The following is a 22,507-nucleotide window of genomic DNA, read 5'->3' as shown; positions in this document are numbered from 1 at the left end:
CAAAGTATTCTGTTATCATTAAAGTTTAAAGCAAGTGAATTTTGCTTTTGTCTTTTAAAAGATTTTTCAGAAAATAATAGTTTGTGCCACATATACATCACATCAACAGTTATAACCAAATCTTATTTCAAGAGTTTAATAAAATAAGTGCCACAAGTCCAAGTGCATAAGTGTGCATCAGTCGCCATGGCAGAAATGAGCGGAGAAGGGTTCGCGTGCTAGCTGGCCACAAATATGACCAAAATTGCGGGCCGTATGAAATCTCACCGCGGGCCGTGATTGGCTCGCGGGCCGGACTTTGGACACCCCTGGTTTACGGTGATTGCTGAATAATTGTTTAAATTAAAAAAGCAGATTTTTCAGTCTAATCAAATATGTTTATGGTGTGCATACATAACAAATGTGTTTTTATGACTATAATAATATCACACGTTTGTACAATATAGGTGACCAGTGACCTTTAAAGTGAAGTTTTAAAAGAAAAAAATTTAACGTAGAAAAGGTGAGATTTTTTTGTATCAAATGTATATCACTGCGCTTAAAACATTTATAGAAGTAGCTCAACAGTCCCTTTATCATTTTGTTTAATCAAGATCTCTACTCTTAGTGTGCATCCTAACACTAAACGTCGGCATCTAAAGATGACCCTCTGGACCTTGCTGTTTGTAATTTTCGTTTCTACTTCCAGAGTCCCGCAAATTTTCAGTTACTGCCCTCCAATAATCAGCAAAGTCCAATTTTCAGCTAAACTGTTGTCAACAGACAGAATTCAAGGTAATATAATTTTCTTTTACACTTGCTATGCCATCCTTGTTTTTGGTTGGTCTAGAAAGACTGATAGTAAGGATTTATTAGGACCAGTTTATTTTGTTACGGTCATATTATGTCATACGCCATTACAAAATTTAATGATACGTAAGGTGAGCAATGTAGTAAAATTTACACACTCTTCCGGTTAAGAGAGGATTACTACTTGCATTGCAGAGATACATCTTCTGACTTGGGAGTTCATACTTGTCTCAAGGAAAGAAAAAAGACAGTCAGAAAGAAAAAAAGAAAGAAAGGAATACTATTATGCTTTTGCAAAAACATTTCATGAAAGGTTCAAAACAAATATTATTCTATATTCCATGAAGTGCCAATGATGCAATACAGTTCAGTATTCTTCTGGTACAAATTGTGTTCGCATTTGTTTTAAAACATTTTATGTACAATGTTTTACAATATTTGTTCCAAGTAACCTTGTCACAACTCACGATATTTCTTCTCTGTCCATAAATTCGTCATGTTTGGAACAATCTGGTTTTCTCCACTTATTGACGTTATTATTGAAGTTGTAAAATGATATGAGATAAATATAAATATCAGCTTTAGCTGTCATTTTTAATTATAACTCTCTCAAAATTAATTTTGTCTATGAAAAAAAGGCGTTGGGGTTCTACATCCTCTTACAGAAAGACATGGACGTTAACAAAGAAAATAATAATAAAGTTAAAGTTAACAAAAGTGCGTTTTTGCCGTAATTGACAAAAAAAAACCCGATACTGTTTTCGAAAATATTGTATAGACCACTTAAAGTTCCTTCTTAGATTGAAAAAACCCACAGTATACATGACATTTCTTGCGCATAGCTGCCATACTATTTTCAAACAAAGTTCTGCCCTTACCGTGTCACGTAGCAATAAAAGACAGGACGAATACAGGAATTCTCTTGACAGTACTTGTTCTTATTCGCTTTTGTTCCACGTAGTTCCTGTTTCCCGATAGTATTATGTAGCTACTCTCCAAATAATTAGAAAACCCCGTCTCCCATAATCTTCGGTAACCCCACTCCAACTGGTCAGGAAACCCCACTCCCATAGTCTTCATTAACTCTCTCCAACTGGTCAGGAAACCCCACTCCCATAGTCTTCATTAACTCCCTCCAACTGGTCAGGAAACCCCACTCCCATTACTCATTACTAATTTGTTGGAGACGGACAGTAAGCAAGGTGATATCCTCTTCTTCTATAGTTTCATATTGAGCTGCCCAAAGTTGGTCCCTGTACACCAGTGATAAACCTTTTTCGCAGCCATCTGATGCCCTTATCAATATCTGGTCATACAGTGCCATACAATACAAAGGGTATAAAGGCAGGTTTATGTGCATGGTGCAGAGAATTGCACATATTTAATCCTCTTTTAGAATGTATGTCGATATTTTAAAATAACCTCTTTTTTCCTGTCGGTTGTGTGATGTGGGCATCCTATAATTTAAATGAACATTTCATCCCAGTGTTTGATACGTCTTTATAGTAATTACATGCAGTACAATGAATGTTTCTTATCTTCCGTTCCATTTCGGTATCTTTTACTGCATTGCTTGTGTTGACTTGATCTGTTACAGAGGTAAGCTGGTACTGTTGATACAGAGGAAAACTGTACAGCGCCTAAACTTCACAGTCGATTGATATTTGTAGATTCCACACAATTTCACCTTTTGTGTTTCTAGTTAATTTACCTTACTATGAGACTGTGTCAGTGCGTACATTGGATAAATTGAACGTACAGATAACTAGAGAAAAATCACAGTTTGAATGAGTCATACTCACAACGGGAATTTTTGGGGTGTGTCATACATCTAAATTTAGAAGTACATATACAGTAAGAAGCGCATTGCTGATATTTATAGCTACTCGATCGTTCGTGTGTATATTTTAAACCGTGACGAACAAGGACAGTATACATAATACATATGGGTACGTATGTACACAGATAGTGGTTCTTAATACCCCTTTAATGCTGGGAAAGCGAGGGGAAAATACATGAAAGGCGCAGAACAGCTTCAAAACATGGGTTTTCTTCATTTCAAATGAGAACAACTGTTAGCTTCAGTCTTTACTACGTGGTCGTACCTACCAGGTTATATTAAAATTGTGCGTTTGACCTATTGCAAGACCTGGTGTAGAGATATGCCATCTGTCAATGCTCATTCCGAAGGTTATAAAAGACAAAAGCGTTATCATTTCTAAAAATTAGCTTTTACAGTTTTTCAACTTTAAAGATTTGATATATTCTTCACCCCAAATCAAACACGTATTGGATATCAGGATTGTGTGCATTTCAGTGGACATAAAAAAAGAACGGTCTCAAGAGGCCATAATGTCCGCAGACACAAACGTGGTCGTCAAAAATACTTTCAAATATTAACAAAACATGATTTGAAGATTCAAAATATCACCGATTTGTCAAGTAATCATACTGCTGCTTATATTAATATCATCACCGATTAAATATAATAAATAAAACTCATGTAATAAATAAAGCAATTGTTAGTCTGCGGATATTGAGAAAATTCCGGCAACCAAAGCTTTCTTTGACGGTTGGTCAGTATCCATGCACTGATGGCAAGATGTTGAGTCAGCCAATAAACTTGTTAGTAAAGAACACGTAATTTGCGATCCTTAAGGTATCTTTGACTACTCTTTAACATTTTTGCGGGCAATTGGCTGACTGGAGCAAAATAAAAAAGCATTAAAAATTAAAGGCACTTTTCAACATTATAACAATTTCTTGTTTTTATTTCTTCCGTCCTACTTCTCTTTCGTTTTTTTCTTTTTCTTTCTTTCTTGCAGAACCAGTTGCAACACGATTGGTTTTTCCACACAAATCACTTTAAAGATTGAAATAATATTGAAGAAATTTATTTAAAGGAAATAATAAAAGAGATAACAATATGTAAAAAAGATGAATGAATTAATAAATACATTACTGAATTAAATAGTTCCTTTTTCTAACCAATCTTTAACATTAGTTCACGTCTTAAAAATAACGGATATATTTCATTTGTTGCATTTTTGCTCACATAAAGTATTGACCAAAAGAATCGTTAACGTCTGTGAATTATTATAATGTGCGCGACAGTTTCATTAATTTATTTACTTTAACAGTCAAGCAATTAATAAAATCAAAACGCTGCAGATTCAAGATAACGACTTCTAAACTATGAAAAGGTTATTTCCCCTTGTCGCTATTAATTTTGGTTTGCTTTTAGGACCCAATTTTCCAGCTACGGACATTTATTAATTTGCAGACAGAAAGGAACGCGGAATGAATTGCCCACTGAACTTAGACACAAAGACACAGTGATCACATTCAAGAGTGCTCTCAAAACTCACTTATTTCGACTGCAAGAACAAACTTAAAGACCTAACAATGTTTCCTACCTTAAATTTTCTCAGCATTGTTTTTTTAAAAATGTTTTCTAATTTCATAGTGTTTGTTTTTGTAATCATACCATTATATATTTTTTTTATCTTATATGTGTTGTCTAATGTTGTAAAGCGCTGAGAGCTTTTAAAGATTAGGCGCTATACAAAGTCCTCATTATTATTATTATTAGTATTACAGAGAACACTGAATGAGAAATATCAACTACAAAAGTTCCGTTTAGAAGACAGGACTTCATCATCTAAGAAGGCAGCTTTCAACGATTTTAAGAGGAGTGTCTAATGCAAACTCAGCGAGTTGCAAGACTCGTGGCTTGGCAACAATCCAGTCCTACAACTATATGACTAACATGAAGAACTTCTAAGATGCTTTGAAGTTTACAAAGCCGGAGACTCGCACATTTCACAGAAAACGAAGGAACTATTCCATTCAATGTTGACTCAATGAATTATACCCCAAGAGTACAATAATGCATACATTGCCCACATTTATAAGCAGTATGGCAACATAAAAACTTGCGACAACCATCTAGGCATCTTCTTGCTGTCAATAGCCGGCAAAATCCCGCTGACTCGCCTTGTGCATGGCACTGGTCACGAGCTCCTTGCTGAGAGTCAGTGTGGCTTTAGTAAAGGACGAAGGACCATATACATAGTGATTGCAGCTTGTCAACTTCAGGAAATTCCAGGAACAGAACTCCATCATGTACACGACATTTATCTTTCAATATGAGGAAACTAGAGGCAGAGACTACATGAGAGGAAGTGACTGTTCGTCATCTTCTGTTGCTGATTGTGTTTTCTGAATGCCAAATCTGAGACTGACAAGCAACACAATATGGACCATTTCTTTCCAAATGGTACAATTTTGGTCTCACAATTTGTGTCAAGACGGTAGAAGTGATGCACTAACCGGCACCAGGAAACCCCTGCCTACAGCCTACACTCACAGTACGAGACTAGACCTTCCTTGCAGTGGATACATTCACCTATCTCGGCATTACACTGTCAGGTGAAGTTTATATTGAAAGTGAAACAAATGCCAAAATTTCTAAAGCAATGGTAACCTTTGGCAGACTACACGTAAATGTGGCAAATTCCCGTGGGATAGGCAAAGATTAAAGTCTCAGATGACTTAAACGTTGACAAAAAGAAAGTATATTCATGGATAAAGGATACGAAATTAAATAGTTTTCAAGTTACCATACGGGGGGGGGGGGGCGGGGGAGCGCTTCCCCGGAGTGGATAATGGTAGCTATGAATCTATTCTCATCTTTATAAACTTTAAGGGTGTGGCTATAAACAATGTATCAATGTATAAGTTATAAACTATGGAACAGCGTATAAAGATCAGCATAAAACAGAATTTAATAACAAGTTTGAAAAGTTCCTTACCAATGGTATCGAGAGAAGAAACTAAACTACTTCAAACGACTAGTCGCGACTAGATGTGTACTTCACTCAAAGACACGGTTTATATGATAGTTTACTATCTTAGGCAATTCACCGTGTACCATCTTACCTCTTTTGGAAGACTATCCCTTTTCCTGCGAGTTCTAGATAAGGAAGAGTTTGAATATAGGAACTTGTTCAAGCGATCGGAGTGTAAAGGTAAAATCCATCACTCACTAAGCTGTATGCGGTTTCTTCTATACAGTTATCACAATAAAATAATTTTACCTCATTTTCTCACTTCACACACATGGAAAATACAGTCCACTGGAATTAATTTTTAAAGCAACTACAACTTCAATGAAGCTTTTTCAGCTAAAAAGAGAGACTGAAACAACAAGGCGACACAACCCCATTTAAACAGAGGATTTTAAATGTAGCAAGTACTAATAGAATACCTAAATATCATACTTCGATGTCGAGTTTAAACTATTTTCCTGTATAAATAGAGACGCGGTCATATGGCATGATGGAACCATATTATATGTGCAAATTTTTATGTAAGCCATCCTTTATTTTGGAATAGAATTAGTCTTTGTAATTGCTTTTAAAATACTAGTTTGAAATTTATTACTAATGAATAAACATTTTTGCCTGTAATCCTTTCTCGTTTGAGAAATCAGCCCTCCGTAATTTAGCCTAATACCTGACAATTTTCATCATCTCAAGAAAGTATAGATTCTCTCTGAAATTTGCTCGACTTTTAAGAATATCCTGTAAGCCTTTCCCACATTGAACACTAGATTTTTAAAAAACAATTCAGTAAAATGATGGATATCTTTTTGGTTTTCTCTTTAAGAGACTTTGGTATATCTGAAAGAGATACATTTCAGGACGGAGGATTACAGCCATGATGCACAAACACATTTTTGACACGTCTTCTGTTCAGACATGCACACTAAGTCAATTAACTTAGCAAAGTGATAAACGAGATGTTGTGTAGAGAAGAAAGAGTAAAAGTGCGTTAAATATTAATCTACCAATACAAGTTTTACTACGATTGTTCATTACCCGTAACTCATAGACGTCTTCAATCTGTTGATTACCATGCTACAAGGTTAAAATACCAGCAGGTCATCAGATAGTAATCATATTATTCAGGATGATTACCATGCTACAAGGTTAAAATACTAGCAGGTCATCATATAGTATTCATACCATTAAAAAGCCACTATGCAGACATCACAAATCAGTTTCTTTCCCAAAACATCACCTACTCAAAATAACCTTTACAAAACCTTTACAAAACTTCTAAATGATGCAGTATTTTGGTAATAAATTTAGTGTCCTACCAAGATAAAGTCGTCCTTTAATTGTTGGATAATTCTTCTGTTTCTCTTTCTGTCATGTTAGTTTGGAAAATAAGGATAATACCAAAAGTAATTATATCGGAAATTAAGAAAACATGAACATATTAAATTGTAAGCAGGAGTTTGAAATCCCGTAAATAGCGGGCATGCATTAGAAATTGTGTCAACGTAAATGCGATAAATACATTATTTTACATAGTCTCTATGTGTATTTTTCTTTTGAATCATCTTCAGAGAGAATAGTTTCATAACGCAAGTGTTCTCAGCATTCAATTCTCGTAATTTATAAAGATGCAGAAATAAGTTTGAAAAAGAAATAAACGTCCCAGACAAATGGCAGGTAATGACTTTCGTAACTCAATGTAATGCTGATACAACGGTTTTCTAACTTGATATTTATCACAGTTTAATAGAAGAACAACTTATACTGCAACCCATTTAAAATATGGACTCATATCAAGACCAAACTTTGCTAATATTATAAATGCAGTACCAATTTTAGTAAAATAACATTTATATTTATACTTATGATTGCAGATAAGAATGAATGCATTTTCAAAAACACATAAGATCTCAAATTGTTTCTCCTCGTACTCTAATACAAAGAGAATTTCGTGGAAGGAAAGGAAAGTTACATCGTAATGACGTGAAAGTGAGACAGAAAGTAATAGAAGCGATGACATAATGCTGAAACGTATCGTAATAGAAACAATAACATGAAAGTAAGACGTAACGTACTAGAAACAATAACATGAAAGTCAGACGTAACGTACTAGAAACAATAATATGAAAGTGAGACGTAACGTAATTGAAACAATAATATGAAAATGAGACGTAACGTAATTGAAACAATAATATGAAAATGAGACGTAACGTAATTGAAACAATAATATGAAAATGAGACGTAACGTAATAGAAACAATAACGTGAAAATGAAACGTAACGTAATAGAAACAATGACATGAAAATGAAACGTAACGTAATAGAAACAATGACATGAAAATGAAACGTAACGTAATAGAAACAATGACATGAAAATGAAACGTAACAATATAAACAATGACACGAAACTGAAACGTAACATGATAGAAACAATGACACGAAACTGAAACGTAACATGATAGAAACAATGACACGAAACTGAAACGTAACATGATAGAAACAATGACATGTAAATGAAACGTAACGTAATAGAAACAATGACATGTAAGAGATAAGTAACGTATTAGAAACAATGACATTAAAGTGACACCGTTTAGATATGATGTGATAAAAACAATGATATTCACATATAATAAAAAACATCAAGAGATGTGTTAATCAATATATTTGTAACACATAATAATAAAATTTGTTTATTTGATTGACACACCCTTTAACGGCTAATCGCTTGAATCATATTATTCTATAACGGGTCATTACGTAGCTGGAAATAAATGCTGAGTCCATATTTTCAACTTCCAGAACTTTCGACGTTAAGTCACGATGTAAATGCCACATGTACGGTAAGTCACGAATATATATAGACCTTAGTGATATGATTGGACATGTCACCTATTTTGACGACGCTATAAATACAACGGGTCCAATTCTAGAACATCATATATGCATTCAAAACTCGAAAGTCAAGATCAGCTGCGACTTCAAGGGATGTACGAAAGTTGACTCGTAAGAAAAGTACCGAATCATTAATGAAAGACTTCATACAGTTAAAAAGCACTAACACATGATAGAAATCTGGTACCTTGCTACAGCTAGTAAAAACATATTATACTTGGGTTTTTGATTTCGTATTCAGCCATGATATTCTTCAAGTTTTAAATTGCTAGTTGTAGCTAATGATGTCATTTCACGAGTATCCTAATTATTTTTTTAAAAAAATGAAAGCAATCTGCCTAGAATTTTTATCTTTATTTATAGATTTATTTAAAACGTACGTCTAAAATGCTCACTATTTATCCTTGGGGGATGGGTTGCACACTCAATGACAGTTATTGAAAATTCTGTGATATTCTTACTAACAGGGACGTGATTTCAACTTGTTTTCGGGGGAGGGTGGCAAAACTTGATGGGGTTGGGGCAGAACTTGATTTGGGGGAGGGGGAAAACTTGACGGGCTTGTTAATTTTCATATATACGCAACAGCAATTTTACATTTTACAGCACATGTAAATATCCTCCCTCCTCCCCCCCCATGACGTCCCTGCTTACTAAGTTTCAAGAGACCCAAATCCAAAGATCAAAAACTTAAAGAAACATAAAATAACTGAGTTTTAGTTATTTCGAACATTTCAAATAAATTAATCTTTATTACGATAAGAAAGTTCCAATAAATGAATCATGTCTGAGCAGATAGCACGGCTGATATTAAAATAAATCATATTCAATTCGCAGAAATGTTGAAATACAATAATGAATACAAATTTGGTGTTGGGGAAACAAATTTAATTTATATTTCATTTTATTTTTTCTATTTGTAAAATAAACGCAATAAGATATAATGCCATATACCACAGTTGAGGATATTGTGAAAGCGAAATATTTAGAAGCATACTGAAACGACTATCGCTAATGTGATTATATTATCTTTTAACTTTCAGACATTAGCAACTGGCTGAAAGAACGAATAAGGAGTTTATCAGCGCAGTCAGGGTTTGTATTATTGAAATCACGGTTCGTATAATTACAAAGAAAAAGAACAGGATGCCGAGTATAACAAATGAGGAGGGCACCTTGCCGAAATGTCTTTCAATAAAGGCTATCGATTCCAGCATGCAAAGAAAAGAAACTGAAAGTCGCTGTGGAAACCTACTAGTAATTCTTGTGTGGATGCTGATGATTATACGCGAAGTAAAAATATCGATTCAGTCAGTATTGACAGAATTAGAAAATGACAGTTGGGAAAAACACTCGAAAAACAAAATTTACCAAAGAGACTACAACAGTTTGCAGTCAAAAGCACCTGTTGTCGACACGAACATTTCACAAAGTACTCTTAAATTCAATGCTGCATGGAACCAGACTCATGGTGCATTTGAATTACCATGGGTTGTCAAAAGTATTTCATATGCACGTAAAACAATAGCTCGAATTGTGCACCGACATGATCACTTTAGTCCAAATCCAACAAAGATATGCGTGCATCCCGCTGCAATAAAAACTTATGTTGAAGATGTTCTAAGGACACCGAATGCTTCCAAAGTAGATCTTATGAGACATGAATGGGCACGTTATCAGACATACCGATCATTTCCAAGGACATCAAAAGTTCAACCAATGAGGCTATCTATGGCTGGGTTCTACTACACTGGCATAGAGGACGAAACAGCGTGCTTTTCATGCAGGCTTAGATACAGAAACTGGAAACCCGAGGACCTTCCAAGGGAAATCCATCAGCAGATGTCTCCTGATTGTACCTTTCTGAATGGATCTGACAGCAGAAATGTAGCCATTGAAAGGGATGATAACACGGATAGACAGCAGCAAAATGAAAGGTGTGACAGTACCAACAATAGCGACAGTCTGCATGTTGCGAATGGAGCCAGTGGGGGTCCGAATGAATCTTTTCCTGAAACAAATTATCACCATGGATCGCTTAGGAAACATACGGAGAGGACGATAGCAAGCACGAAAAAAGCAGATACAAATGGACTTCACGAGGGAATCTCATGCAATGGTGCTAGTTCACTTGGATCTAGTGAACGAAGAAGCCCACCCGATATCTGCAAGGACCGTGCAAAACACCCCTACTATGGAATTTTGTCCAACAGATTGGCGTCTTTCACTGGTTGGCCAAATGTCACAAATCTTCAGCCACGTGATCTGGCATCTGCAGGATTCTATTTTGTGGGTGAGTTCGAATTCTCTTTTAATGGCCCATATTTTGATTTTCCTACCAATGCTATATGTAAACGTTTTCACGTTTGATACATAAAAAACGGTTATGTTCAATGACCGATGTATAAAAGCCCAAATATCAGGCATATAAGCATATATTACTACTCAACGTTTTGTGACGTCATCGAATTAATTTCAATAAATTGAAAGATGTCTTATCCAGTGTCATATTTTGAGCTTATAGTTATGATATTATTTATAATAACTTTTTGATGTAAAATAGACGCCTCCGCGTGCACGTTTCAAAACCACTTTCTCAAAAATGGCAGGGACAGGAGACTCTGTGAGATGCTATTTTTGTGGAGGAGGTTTGAGGAGCTGGCAAAATGGAGACGATCCTTATGTTGAGCATGCGCGGTGGTATCCTAACTGTGACTATATCCGGATATGTCGAGGAGATGAATTCGCCAGGCAACACTCCGGAGGCACCAACCATTCACCAGAAGCAAATGTCGACCAAACTTCAGCAACTGGGAAAGCTGTGTATACCTCACAAGAGGTATGTGACAGGTCTACTCGTCCTCTAGTCGTTGGAAGATAATACAGTTATTAGTATAATATGTTCCCTATGGTGCCATACTTTAGTTATGCATCAGGTAATTGTCAAATTCACATAATTTCGATTAGAGTATACAAAGCGTAACACACACACAGATACACACACAAATATATATATATATATATATATATATATATATATATATATATATATATATATATATATATATATATATATATATATATATATATATATATATATATATATATATATATATATATCTGTGTGTGTGAGAGTTCAAATGCTACCTTACCTTTTTAGAATTCGGAACTAAATGAAATGAGACCTACTGCAGCTCATACCATTCTATCGATGGGATACAGCGTTGAAACTGTGACAAAAGCGATAGAAACAATTCGGGTGCAGCATGGTAAAGATGGTACACACAAACAAGAACATATGTTCACACACACACACACACACACACACACACACAGAGGCACACATATATTGCAAGCCATCTAATTGGATGTTCATTGTTTTTCAAAGTCAACAATGTTAAGGAAACATTTCTTTATTTCATCAAAGAGCTAGAAAATTTGCCCAATAATGTTCTTATGATAAACACCATGGTCATTTCGAATAGTGTACATGATAAAATGACTATTTTTCCGTTTTGCATACTACTCTGACATTCGTACCTAAATGATGCACGAACATTAAGAAATTGCGTCTATGAAACACTTTGTCCTTCTGAAGCATTGTGGACATTCAAGTTGTGCGGAGTGTTGTTAATAACAGGAATAAGATTGCTACAGACTATGCTCTGCTTCAGATACTTTTAAAAGACGTAAATAACGTGTACACCCCATTTCCATTTTGTGCTTTTCTTCATGTTAGCAGGCACAGATTTCACGGCAGAACAGCTACTGGAGCTAATTCTTGATTCAGAGGAGAACCAAAGTAACAAGATCAACGGATCCTCGGAGAACCAAAAGCTCAGCGATTCGTTTCGAGGAGAAACTGACGTGCCATCAGCACCAACCTTTAATTCTTCGAGTATCAGAAAGGAACCATCCAACGCGAGGTTAGGGATACAAAGTTCCTCTGACGGAATTACAAGTCATAGTAAGTTTTTAATCAATGATTAACAGGCTTTTATTCGTTAGTTTGTAGTTTTCTTCATATTTATCCCAGATTTAGTTTGTTGTTCTCTTTCATGGGCTGCAATTTAAGCGGATTAACAGTAATTGTTTATAGCGTGACTTTTAAAAAAAAATAATCGAATGATATAATATTATGCAATCTTACATTATACTGCAGCATACCACGTAACAAAATCACCTTGAAATATTATTATCCTGTACAAAAAAAAGTCAATGAAATTACGTCTTTTATAGGATCTCAGAACCTATGACATCATATGTATGAAACATATTGAAATAAATATCCTTTCGACTCAGTGCAGAAAAGTTTCTAGTTTTAAACATTTATCAACTGGTTTTATAAGTTTCATACGCAATGAAAACATTTTAAAATTATTTTTGGAACCTGATACTCATCGCTGATCTTGTATACATAATTCTTTTCAAACTAACTCGTATCTTTGATAGTAATACTATCAAGGAAATAAAGTATGATCTAATTTTCCTGCCAAGAGTCTAGTTCAAGGAAATTGCTGTACAACGTTGGTGATATTAAGCAAGTAACAATACGCAATGCGTTTTAATTTAACCCTATTAAATCGGACGCATTTTTCAGATGACCTTGAGTCCATATTAGAAGCAAATCGTGAACTAAAGGAGCAGATGACCTGCAAGATTTGTATGGATGCCGAGGCGTGTATAGTATTCCTCCCATGCAGTCACATGATGACCTGCCCCCAGTGTGCCCCGGCTTTCCGCAAGTGCCCTGTCTGCAGGGCTTTAATTCGTGGAACCGTACGAGCATTTAAGTCATAAAAGCTGTGAAAGAATGAGGGTGAACCCGAGGACGACATTGACTTGGATTTAAACTATTAATGAGATCGTAGCGTTAGATAGTATTAATTGCACCTTCACGTGTCAAACATCATATTCTCAAATTAGGTATATCTACGTATATCATCTGTAATGTATCAAGTTAAAGTATTTCTTTTCTTGAAAATAGTTGATAAACTGACATACAATTCACGCCTGATGCCATATAAATATTCATGTACAATCAAAACAGTTCTAAGTGTTTTCCTCCAACGTGGCACCCCCTCCCAAAAAAGTAAGAAATAACAAGAGGAGAAGCAAAATTATCAGGAAATAATGTTATTTAGGCTTTAAAGAGATTTGACGTATACATAAAGAAAACTTACCTGTGTACACATGACCTACATATGTAATTGATTCCAATCCACTGTTTTGTAACTTTCTTATATTATAAAGACAGTCACATTTTGGAGGTTTAAACTGTTATGCATATCAATATTTTGTGTAACCTTTGGCACATGACTGAATCTATATTGTATGTAATTTTTGTTTATTACTGTAAATTGTAGTGATGGTATTAACTAACGTATCGTTCATGGATGTAAATGTTATCTTAAAGATGTTGAGCTATGGAAATTGGTTAAATTCAATCCATATATTGAACATGTTGATACGGTTGGCATAATTTCTTATTGGATTGTGTGGTCAGGTGGGTTGTTAAAAGATTTAAGTTATTTTCCATTGGATAGGTTGGTCAGGTGGGTTCTTTTACGATATGGGGTACCGTTAAATGTCACGTAGCGAGTAGGAACTAAATTGCGTTTTAGAGATATATGGGTGCATATAAGTAGGGCGAGCTGGACAATTACTAAATCATTATTTCCTATATTCCTGTTTTAATATCAGTTGAAAGATATGTTTAATGTTGTGTTTAGATATCAATTCAGACGAAATATTTTTTCGGATTATTCATTGGAATTACGAAGTGCTCATTGGACCAAAATATTAATCTGGGATTATTGAGAAATTATTTGGAGTTACTGTAATACACGAAGACTGTTTTCTCATCAGAGCATTATATAACCTAGAATTTATGCAGAACACTCGATTCTTTTGGATTTGTATAAACGTTTTAGGATTGTTTTGGATTTTATTCTTAACACCGTACCTTCCTCTTCAATTTTCATTTTTAAGTTAGAGAATTCAATTATTTGTTATGTTTTACATAACCTGTTGGTTTTGCTTCTTTCTGCTGCTTATTTTATGACCATGGACTCTTTAAAGAAACGTCAATGCTAATATTTAAGTGGTCTGTGAATGTGATACATATCTAATGGTGACTCTTTTTGGTATAATATATAGGTCTGAGATCTGTCGCACTTAAGTGCTTATTGGTTTAATGAATCTGGAATACTGAACACGTGGCCTCTGATAATTGCTACTTGAAGGATTGCAAACTGACTGCCTCGGATGCAGAGATGCATTGTGCACATCCTAATAACCACTGTGTTTGTCTCTTGAAAGCACTGACAACACAGTTCTTGGCAGATATGGTCTTATATTTTGAAAAGTCTTATTTCAGACGGACATGGCGGTTCAGAAATGGAAAAAAATCTGCATATTTTTCATAAATACACGCATACAATCTTTTGTAGAATTACTGCCATGTTCATTTCAACTGTTTTAATAGCCTTGTGACTTTAAGAGATACTTGGATATTGCTGTGTTCCTTTAACATGAATCTTTTTGTATGTATACATATAGGTGGGTGTCAAATCTTTTTATATGATACAGATAGGTGGGTGGGTGTAGAAGGCAGGATTCTGAGTAGTTGAGCTTGAAAGAACGTGACTTTTATTTCAGACCACAAAGTCGTCGGAAACATGTAGGACGGAACAATTAGAACCTGAGATGTGTCATTAATTTTAAAGTAATAAATTATACATCTGAAATCTACATCGGACAAACATTAACAGCTAAAGCACTGTACATTTCGAAAAGCAAACCTGACTAGGATATTATTTTGTGCATATCAATAAAAGTAATATACTATTTAATTTGAAAACACAAATTAATGTTAAAACATCAAAGGAAGAAAGAACAATACGCGAATGATCATGTCTTTCTTAAGGTTCCTCTCCACATCATCGTAAATATCATTAACGTTCTTTCATTATACAATGAATCTGGAACGTAAAATGCATACGTTGATGTTTAAGTGACCGGTAAATGTGACAAATTATTTGTTAGAGTGTCATTTGGGCATTGCGTAATAGGCATGTAATCAGGACCAATGAACTGCTTATTATTTTGATGCATTTCAAATATCCCATAATAACTAATAGAAAGTGGACAGAATGACTGCCTTGGACAGTGATTGTGCTAAAAGGAGCTGAGAAATATTTTACTATTTCCAAGTAGATAGTACCGTTAATATAGATTTATTGCATATGATTTTTCGTAATTTTAGTGACATGTTAATTTCAGCTATTTCAAATTATTTTGATTTTGACAGTTCTTTGCATATGATTCAGTTGCTTGATTATGGATCTTATTATATTAATATAGATAGATAGGAAAACATGACATTGTGGGTCTGAGACTGATAGAACATGTTGTTTCTTTCCGACCAATTACTTTGTTAGAAAACAATAGAGTGGAAACATCACTCACTTGTTTACGTCACTTGTTTACGTCAACATATGTCTACCCCTATCTTTCTTGAACCCGCCCTGAATAACAAAATGATTTGAATAGGCTGCATTGACTGAGAGTGGTTGATGGCTTGGAGGCAAAGACTTATGGCAGGAACAAACAAACAAGGGTTTTGTAATATCAATACAATATTGACTTTTAACTTTTACTACTATCAAGTAAAATTGTGTTGTCTTCATTGGTTGCCGGTGATCAGTTTCTCAACAGAGGTCAAGATACAAATATTGAAGTATTTTGTTAAGATTCTGCAGATGCACAGCAGTCTTGCATCTGCAGAGGGGATTAGCGCTTAACTTCGAAACTTTCTAGAACACATTTTTGTTTTAAAGTTCACCACCATCAGAAGAAAAGGAGGGAAAAATTTGTATATATCTTTCAAACACGTTTGTTATAACATTTGCTGGACATATAGTTTATTAAGGACGATCATAAATTGTAGATTGTGTTATTATCGTTAGAAACATAGTTTTAATTTTATGCAGCAATGTTTGATGTAAAGTTTAGTTGCACATAAGTATATTTACTGATCTCATATTTAATTCCAATTCCTTCATGGTATTTATTTCAACTAGTGTAATATTTGGTTCTAGTATCCTTAACAATGTTTTGTTTCTTTTACTGTGATATTCGCTACTGTGCCAATAAAGATAATCAAATGATAATTTGTTGTTTCATTTTCAAATATACTATTTAGTAATATATTTTTAATTACATGTGTTATTGCTGAATGTGCTTAATTATTTGTACAATAATGGAGGAACCTAATATCGAAGTTTTCTATTAAAGTATTACTATCCTTTACAGGGACACACAGGCACTTAAATGTAGGCAATACCATGACATCTAATTGCATGCATCCACAATGTTGGTAATTATATGTCAAAGGTTGACACATTCCTTTGCTGGCTTCTGCAGGATTTGACACTTTTATTAAAAAAAAAGAACATATTTAGGGAGACTTTTTAGAAGTAATTTTGAAAATATGTTTGGAGAGAATGTGTATCAATATCTTGGAGTATTGTCAAGACTGGTTTTTATCCCTGGGGATACAATGTGTAGACTTTCTTGATATATGGAACTAACCTTTAATTAGGACTTAAAAAACACTTTTTTTTGTCGGTGTTACAAATGGTCTACAATATTTACCATTTTTTCAGTCATATCGCTACTATGTCTGCAGTGTGGAAGTTTATAGTGATGTCTAGCATTGGGGCATCTAGTCGCAGACATGTAGCATGATGTCCCACCCAGTCACATTATTCTGACACCAGGCCGACCAGTCCTAACACTAACCTCTTAATGCTGAGTGCCAAGCGAGGCAGCTGTTAGTACCATTTTTGTAAGTCTTTGGTAATTCGAGCCTAAACACGTGACATAAGAAGGGTCATAAATACTTCTTTTACAGAATTTATATTTGTGCATAGATACAAAGAGAAATAGTTCTGGTGTAGCAATATATATTTTAAAAGATATGTCTTGTAAGCATAACGTTAGATAGTATCAATGATGTGGCTGCAACAAACAACGATGGGAAGTTGTTCAAAATGAAGTCAGGCAATTTTTATTTTAAGCTTGCAAATGCTATAACAATTTTAAACACAAGCTTTAACGAGAATTTCTAGCAACGACAAAACAAGATTAAGAACATATTAATATTTTTAAGCAACTAATTTACACATTTACAATATACAGCCGTACATGGTATTACACAGTATGAAGCGGCATATATGCATTGTTGTAGACACATATATGCATAGTTGTAGACACATACATGCATAGGTGTGGACACTGTCCTGCATAGTTATATACACATACATACATACATAGTCGATGACATATACATGCATAGACACACACATACATATATAGTCGTAGACACAGACACATACATAGTCATACACACATGCATGAATATTCGATGACAGATACATTGTCATAAACACATACAGGCATAGGCGGGGCACTTACGTGCATAATTCTAGATACATTAATACATATTTATGCACATATATATGCATAGTCAGACACACATACATGCATAGTAATATACATACATACATGCATAGGCGTAGACACTTACGTGCGTAGTCATACTTACATACATGCATAGTCGTAGACACATACATGCAGTCATGTACACATACATCCATAATCATGTACATATACATGCACAGTCGTAGACACTTAAGTGCATTGTCATAAACATATACATATATTGTCGTAGACATATACATATATAGCTGTAGTCACATATGTGCATAGTCATATACACATATATAGTCATAGACACATACGTGCATAGTCATAAACACATACATAAATAGTCGTAGACATATACGTACATAGTCGTAGACACTTACGTGCATAGTCATAAACACATGTATAAATAGTCATGTACACATACACGCATAGTCATTGACACATGTATACATAACTGCAGATACAAACAAACATATTAACGCACACAAGTATACATAGTCATACACACAGACATGCATAGTTGTAGACACATACATACATAGTCAGTGACACATATACACAGTCGTAGACACATACATACAGTTATGCATACAAACATATACAGTCATACACATACACACGAAGTCATACACACATACATGCATATAGACTGACAAAATGCATGCATATGAAATATAAATTATACGTCAGATAACAGTGTATCCAGATGAACAGGATCTCTAGAAAATGAGTTTTATAAGAGAGTTATTACATGTATCCTAGTCTTAGCTCCCCTTTCTGGACATATGATTATCTTTGTCAAAGCCAAATACTCATAAAAGCAATTACAAATAGATGAGCCTAAGACTGACATTCAAATACGAATCTTACTTATATCATTGTATTTTGTAATATTTTCCATTATTAGCAAAAAATAATTTTCATTTGCATGAAGGGACCGAAAGCTCTTCTGTAAAACGCTTGATACTTCTTGATCGATTTAAAGAAAATTGAGGAATCAGATCAATGTGTGTGTGTGTGTGTGTGTGTGTGTGTGTGTGTGTGTGAGAGAGAGAGAGAGAGAGAGAGAGAGAGAGAGAGAGACGGGGGATTCACACACATACATGCAATTATACACAAACATAATGCTCTCACTGAGACATTTTTAACTGCCTACATGTTAATCTTAACACACTATTTTTAAAATGAATTTAATATGAGTGGATTACAGATCAATTCATTACACACTATACGAATACGACCACAATTCAGATGGAAGTAATTTCTCAAATGACCTAAAGTCTCAGCGAAGCTAATTTAACAAATAGTGATTGAGACATGGTAGCAAAGCCTAAACCAGTCAGGTGGTTTTAAAGGTAAGCAGCTGAAATTAACTTGCAACTATTAGTAAATTACCTCGATCTCATACATCGATTAGGGTTGTAAAATGTGTTCTTCTGTTCCAGCAAATGTTTAGAGGTAGCCATATATAATGCACACAGAGACCCAAGTGGGTCTTATATCGCTTATCTTGCTGACACTGGCTCAAAAGCCAAGCAAGAAATTAGGTAATCTGGCTTGAAAGAACTCGATGCTAAAATGATTCCAATCTAGGCTTATTAAAACTGGCCAAACTTACATTTTATAGTCATCTATATAGCGCAAATGTTTCGCATTTGGCGGCACTCGCAGGGACTTGAACATTTTCATGCAAAGGTACTTTTTGTTAAATTTTTATCTATATTGGTAAACTGAAGTTGGAAAGAAATGAAGTAAACAATCAACTGTGATCTATAAATTATGGTACAGTCAGTATCAGTGCAAGTTCATGGAATTACATTGAAAATTTCGTTAGTAATTTATTTCTCAGAAAGAGAACAAAAAACGTTAATCCATTACCGTTGGAAAAATATGTTTGCCTATTACCTAACCATGGTCATCAACATTATTTCAAGACGATAAAGATTATCCCTGAAGTGCGCTTATTTTCTTAAAGAAAATATAATGGATACCCTTTGGGTTTCCCCAGTAGGAGTCTACATGGATTTGAAAGAGATTCATTACATGGTTCTCTGTAGTGGAAAATGTTATGGCATATGAACACGCCCCTGAATGACCTTCTGCATTGAAATTCATCTTAAAGTTAAAGATTACACTGAATGCATATGTGTATAAATCTTTGGGTTAATAAAGACTCCACTGGCATATGTGTATCAATCTTCAGGCTATTAAGAGTACGCCGATGTCATATGTGTATTTATATTCGACCTTTGAAGATTACACTGATGGCATAGGCATATAAACCTTCGGGTTATACAGATTACACAGCTGACATATGGGTATAAAGATTACACTGGTGACAGATATATTGTATAAATCTTGGGGCTGTACATATTACGCAGGTAGCCCATGAGCACAAATCTTTGGGCACTACAAATTATGATACAGTTTACTCATACTGTCTATAGCATTTTTCTTTTTAAAGTATCCGTTTTCTTAATATTCAGTGGTTCAAAAGTTTCTTGAAACATTTTATATAATATCTATTTTTTCTTATTTCAGTGTTAAACTCTAAATTACAATTCGACAAAATTTGCATTGACGTCCAGTCTTGTTGATAATTGTACGGATTGTGATTAAATGTCTTTCGCTTATTTATTTTCTGACACCAATACAGTTGCTAAACTTTGCAATATGATCTCTTAAAGGTGCAACTTTATTGCTGTTTTACAGTACACTCCTGTAAGTGTTCATGTAAATCATTGTATAAGTGAATGGATGGTTTGGAGATGGAGTAATGGAAGGCTGAATGGAGAGAGAGAGAGAGAGAGAGAGAGAGAGAGAGAGAGAGAGAGAGAGAATTTCATAACTCAAGTACATTTGTCTGGCATTGTTTTAAACACACAATTGTACAAGTTTCGTTTGAACTGTAATACATATGTTTGTATATTGTGTCTTTTATTTTTGGTACATGACTGTAGATTTGCATATAAGCTGTAAAGAAGTGTTTACAAGTCTAACAATCTTAATATGAAACCTATTGAAAAATTGTGGACTAATTTCAGATTGGATGATTGTGTCAAGTGGGTTCTGTTACGATGTGAGGTTTTGTGAAATATGTCACGTGGGTGGTATTGCGACATAGATCGAGTACGAAACTATTGCGAAGTAGAGCCCTAGAGGTGTATATAAGGGCAAATAAGTGGATAAATAATTAATTAATTCATTCATATTTTCTATGTTTTTGTTTTAAGTCAGTTTGCAGATGTATTTAATGTTGTAGTTTGATATAATTTCAGAGGAACCATTTGTTCTGATTATTCATTGGGATTACAAAGTGCTTATATGACTGAACTAAAGCAATGTTTCGGGTTTATTGATAAATTGATTTAAAGAAATTTTAGGCAATGTCATTGTGATACTTCACGACTGTTAGCTCTTTAACACATTCAAGGCTACTGGTACTCCAGTTCATTCAACAACATTATTTCATTCGGAACACTCGATTCTTTTGGACTTGAGTGAAAATTTTTCCGATTATTTTGGATTTAATATAAAATACTATATGTTTTTCTTAACTTTAACTTTTTTAACTTACAAAATTAAATTATATGTTAAGTTTTACAAACATGTCTGTTTTGCTTCTTTCTTTTAACTAGTTTAAGACCATAAAGTCGTAACAACTGTAAGTTATTTGGAGCGAGCATAACAGTACTCGGCTAATCAACATTTTCTAACTTCTCTTATGTTTTGTACTGCTAAATATCAATTTCTTTTTATTTGTGTATACATAGAGATATTATATAACTCTAGGTACACGTAAAAAATAATCGCTTTTTAATATTCATCCAACAAAAAGATACGGTTCATCTCGGAAATACAAGTGTTTCTAGCAGATTACGAATAGAAAATTATCACTGATGAACACGCGAAAACTATATTTTTTTTTGGACATACATTAACTCCGGAAATGTGAAATATACATTAGGATGTCGATTTTGAATATTTAAAGGTCTTTGAACATTTAATAACAAAAGAAGATATGAGAAAGCAAGAGAATACGACGACAAAATATAGTGTTATGAAACCTAAATGAAGTGACTTTTAATGACAGTGAAATTTTTGCATGCTTATTATGGCATGATCATAAAAGTACTTTGGTAGACTGAGACAGTTGTCCCATTCACATGGAAATACTTATCAAATTCATGCTGTCTTAACCCGTGAAGAGGAATAAACAATGGTGCTTGTTTTCTTGAACTAAACTTTTATTAGATTGTAATTACTTACCGATATGTTTCAGCTTGTTGGTTCACTCTATAATTTATCTTGCAGACCCGATCTCATTTCATGAAAAAGACTTATCTAATCCGGAAGATCGATGAATGATAGTGTTCAGATGATGGATACTGTTCATGGACATAATCGACATAATCTCATGTCCATTTTCCGTGACCTTTTATGGCATTTTATTACAATACTGAAAAAGTGACATTTTTAAAGATTAAA

The 22,507-nt window shown here is 34.3% G+C and overlaps 1 protein-coding gene across 1 annotated transcript; it reads left to right on the top strand.

Moving 5' to 3' along the window:
* The first annotated feature begins 11,692 nt into the window (after window positions 1-11,692).
* On the top strand, window positions 11,693-16,674 carry LOC149773680 (uncharacterized). Its single transcript, XM_089946238.1, has 3 exons — window positions 11,693-11,796; window positions 12,267-12,494; window positions 13,128-16,674. The coding sequence occupies exons 1-3, from the start codon at window positions 11,706-11,708 to the stop codon at window positions 13,325-13,327; spliced, it is 519 nt and encodes a 172-aa protein (XP_089802364.1). The 5' UTR covers window positions 11,693-11,705; the 3' UTR covers window positions 13,328-16,674.
* Window positions 16,675-22,507: the final 5,833 nt, after the last annotated feature.

The sequence above is a fragment of the Sinohyriopsis cumingii genome, unplaced genomic scaffold (assembly GCF_028554795.1).
Source record: "Sinohyriopsis cumingii isolate HCF-2022 unplaced genomic scaffold, ASM2855479v2 utg000622l, whole genome shotgun sequence".
In the NCBI taxonomy this organism is placed as follows: Eukaryota; Metazoa; Mollusca; class Bivalvia; order Unionida; family Unionidae; genus Sinohyriopsis; species Sinohyriopsis cumingii.
Note: the sequence above shows the minus strand (reverse complement) of the source record. Positions and strands in the feature narration are given on the sequence as shown.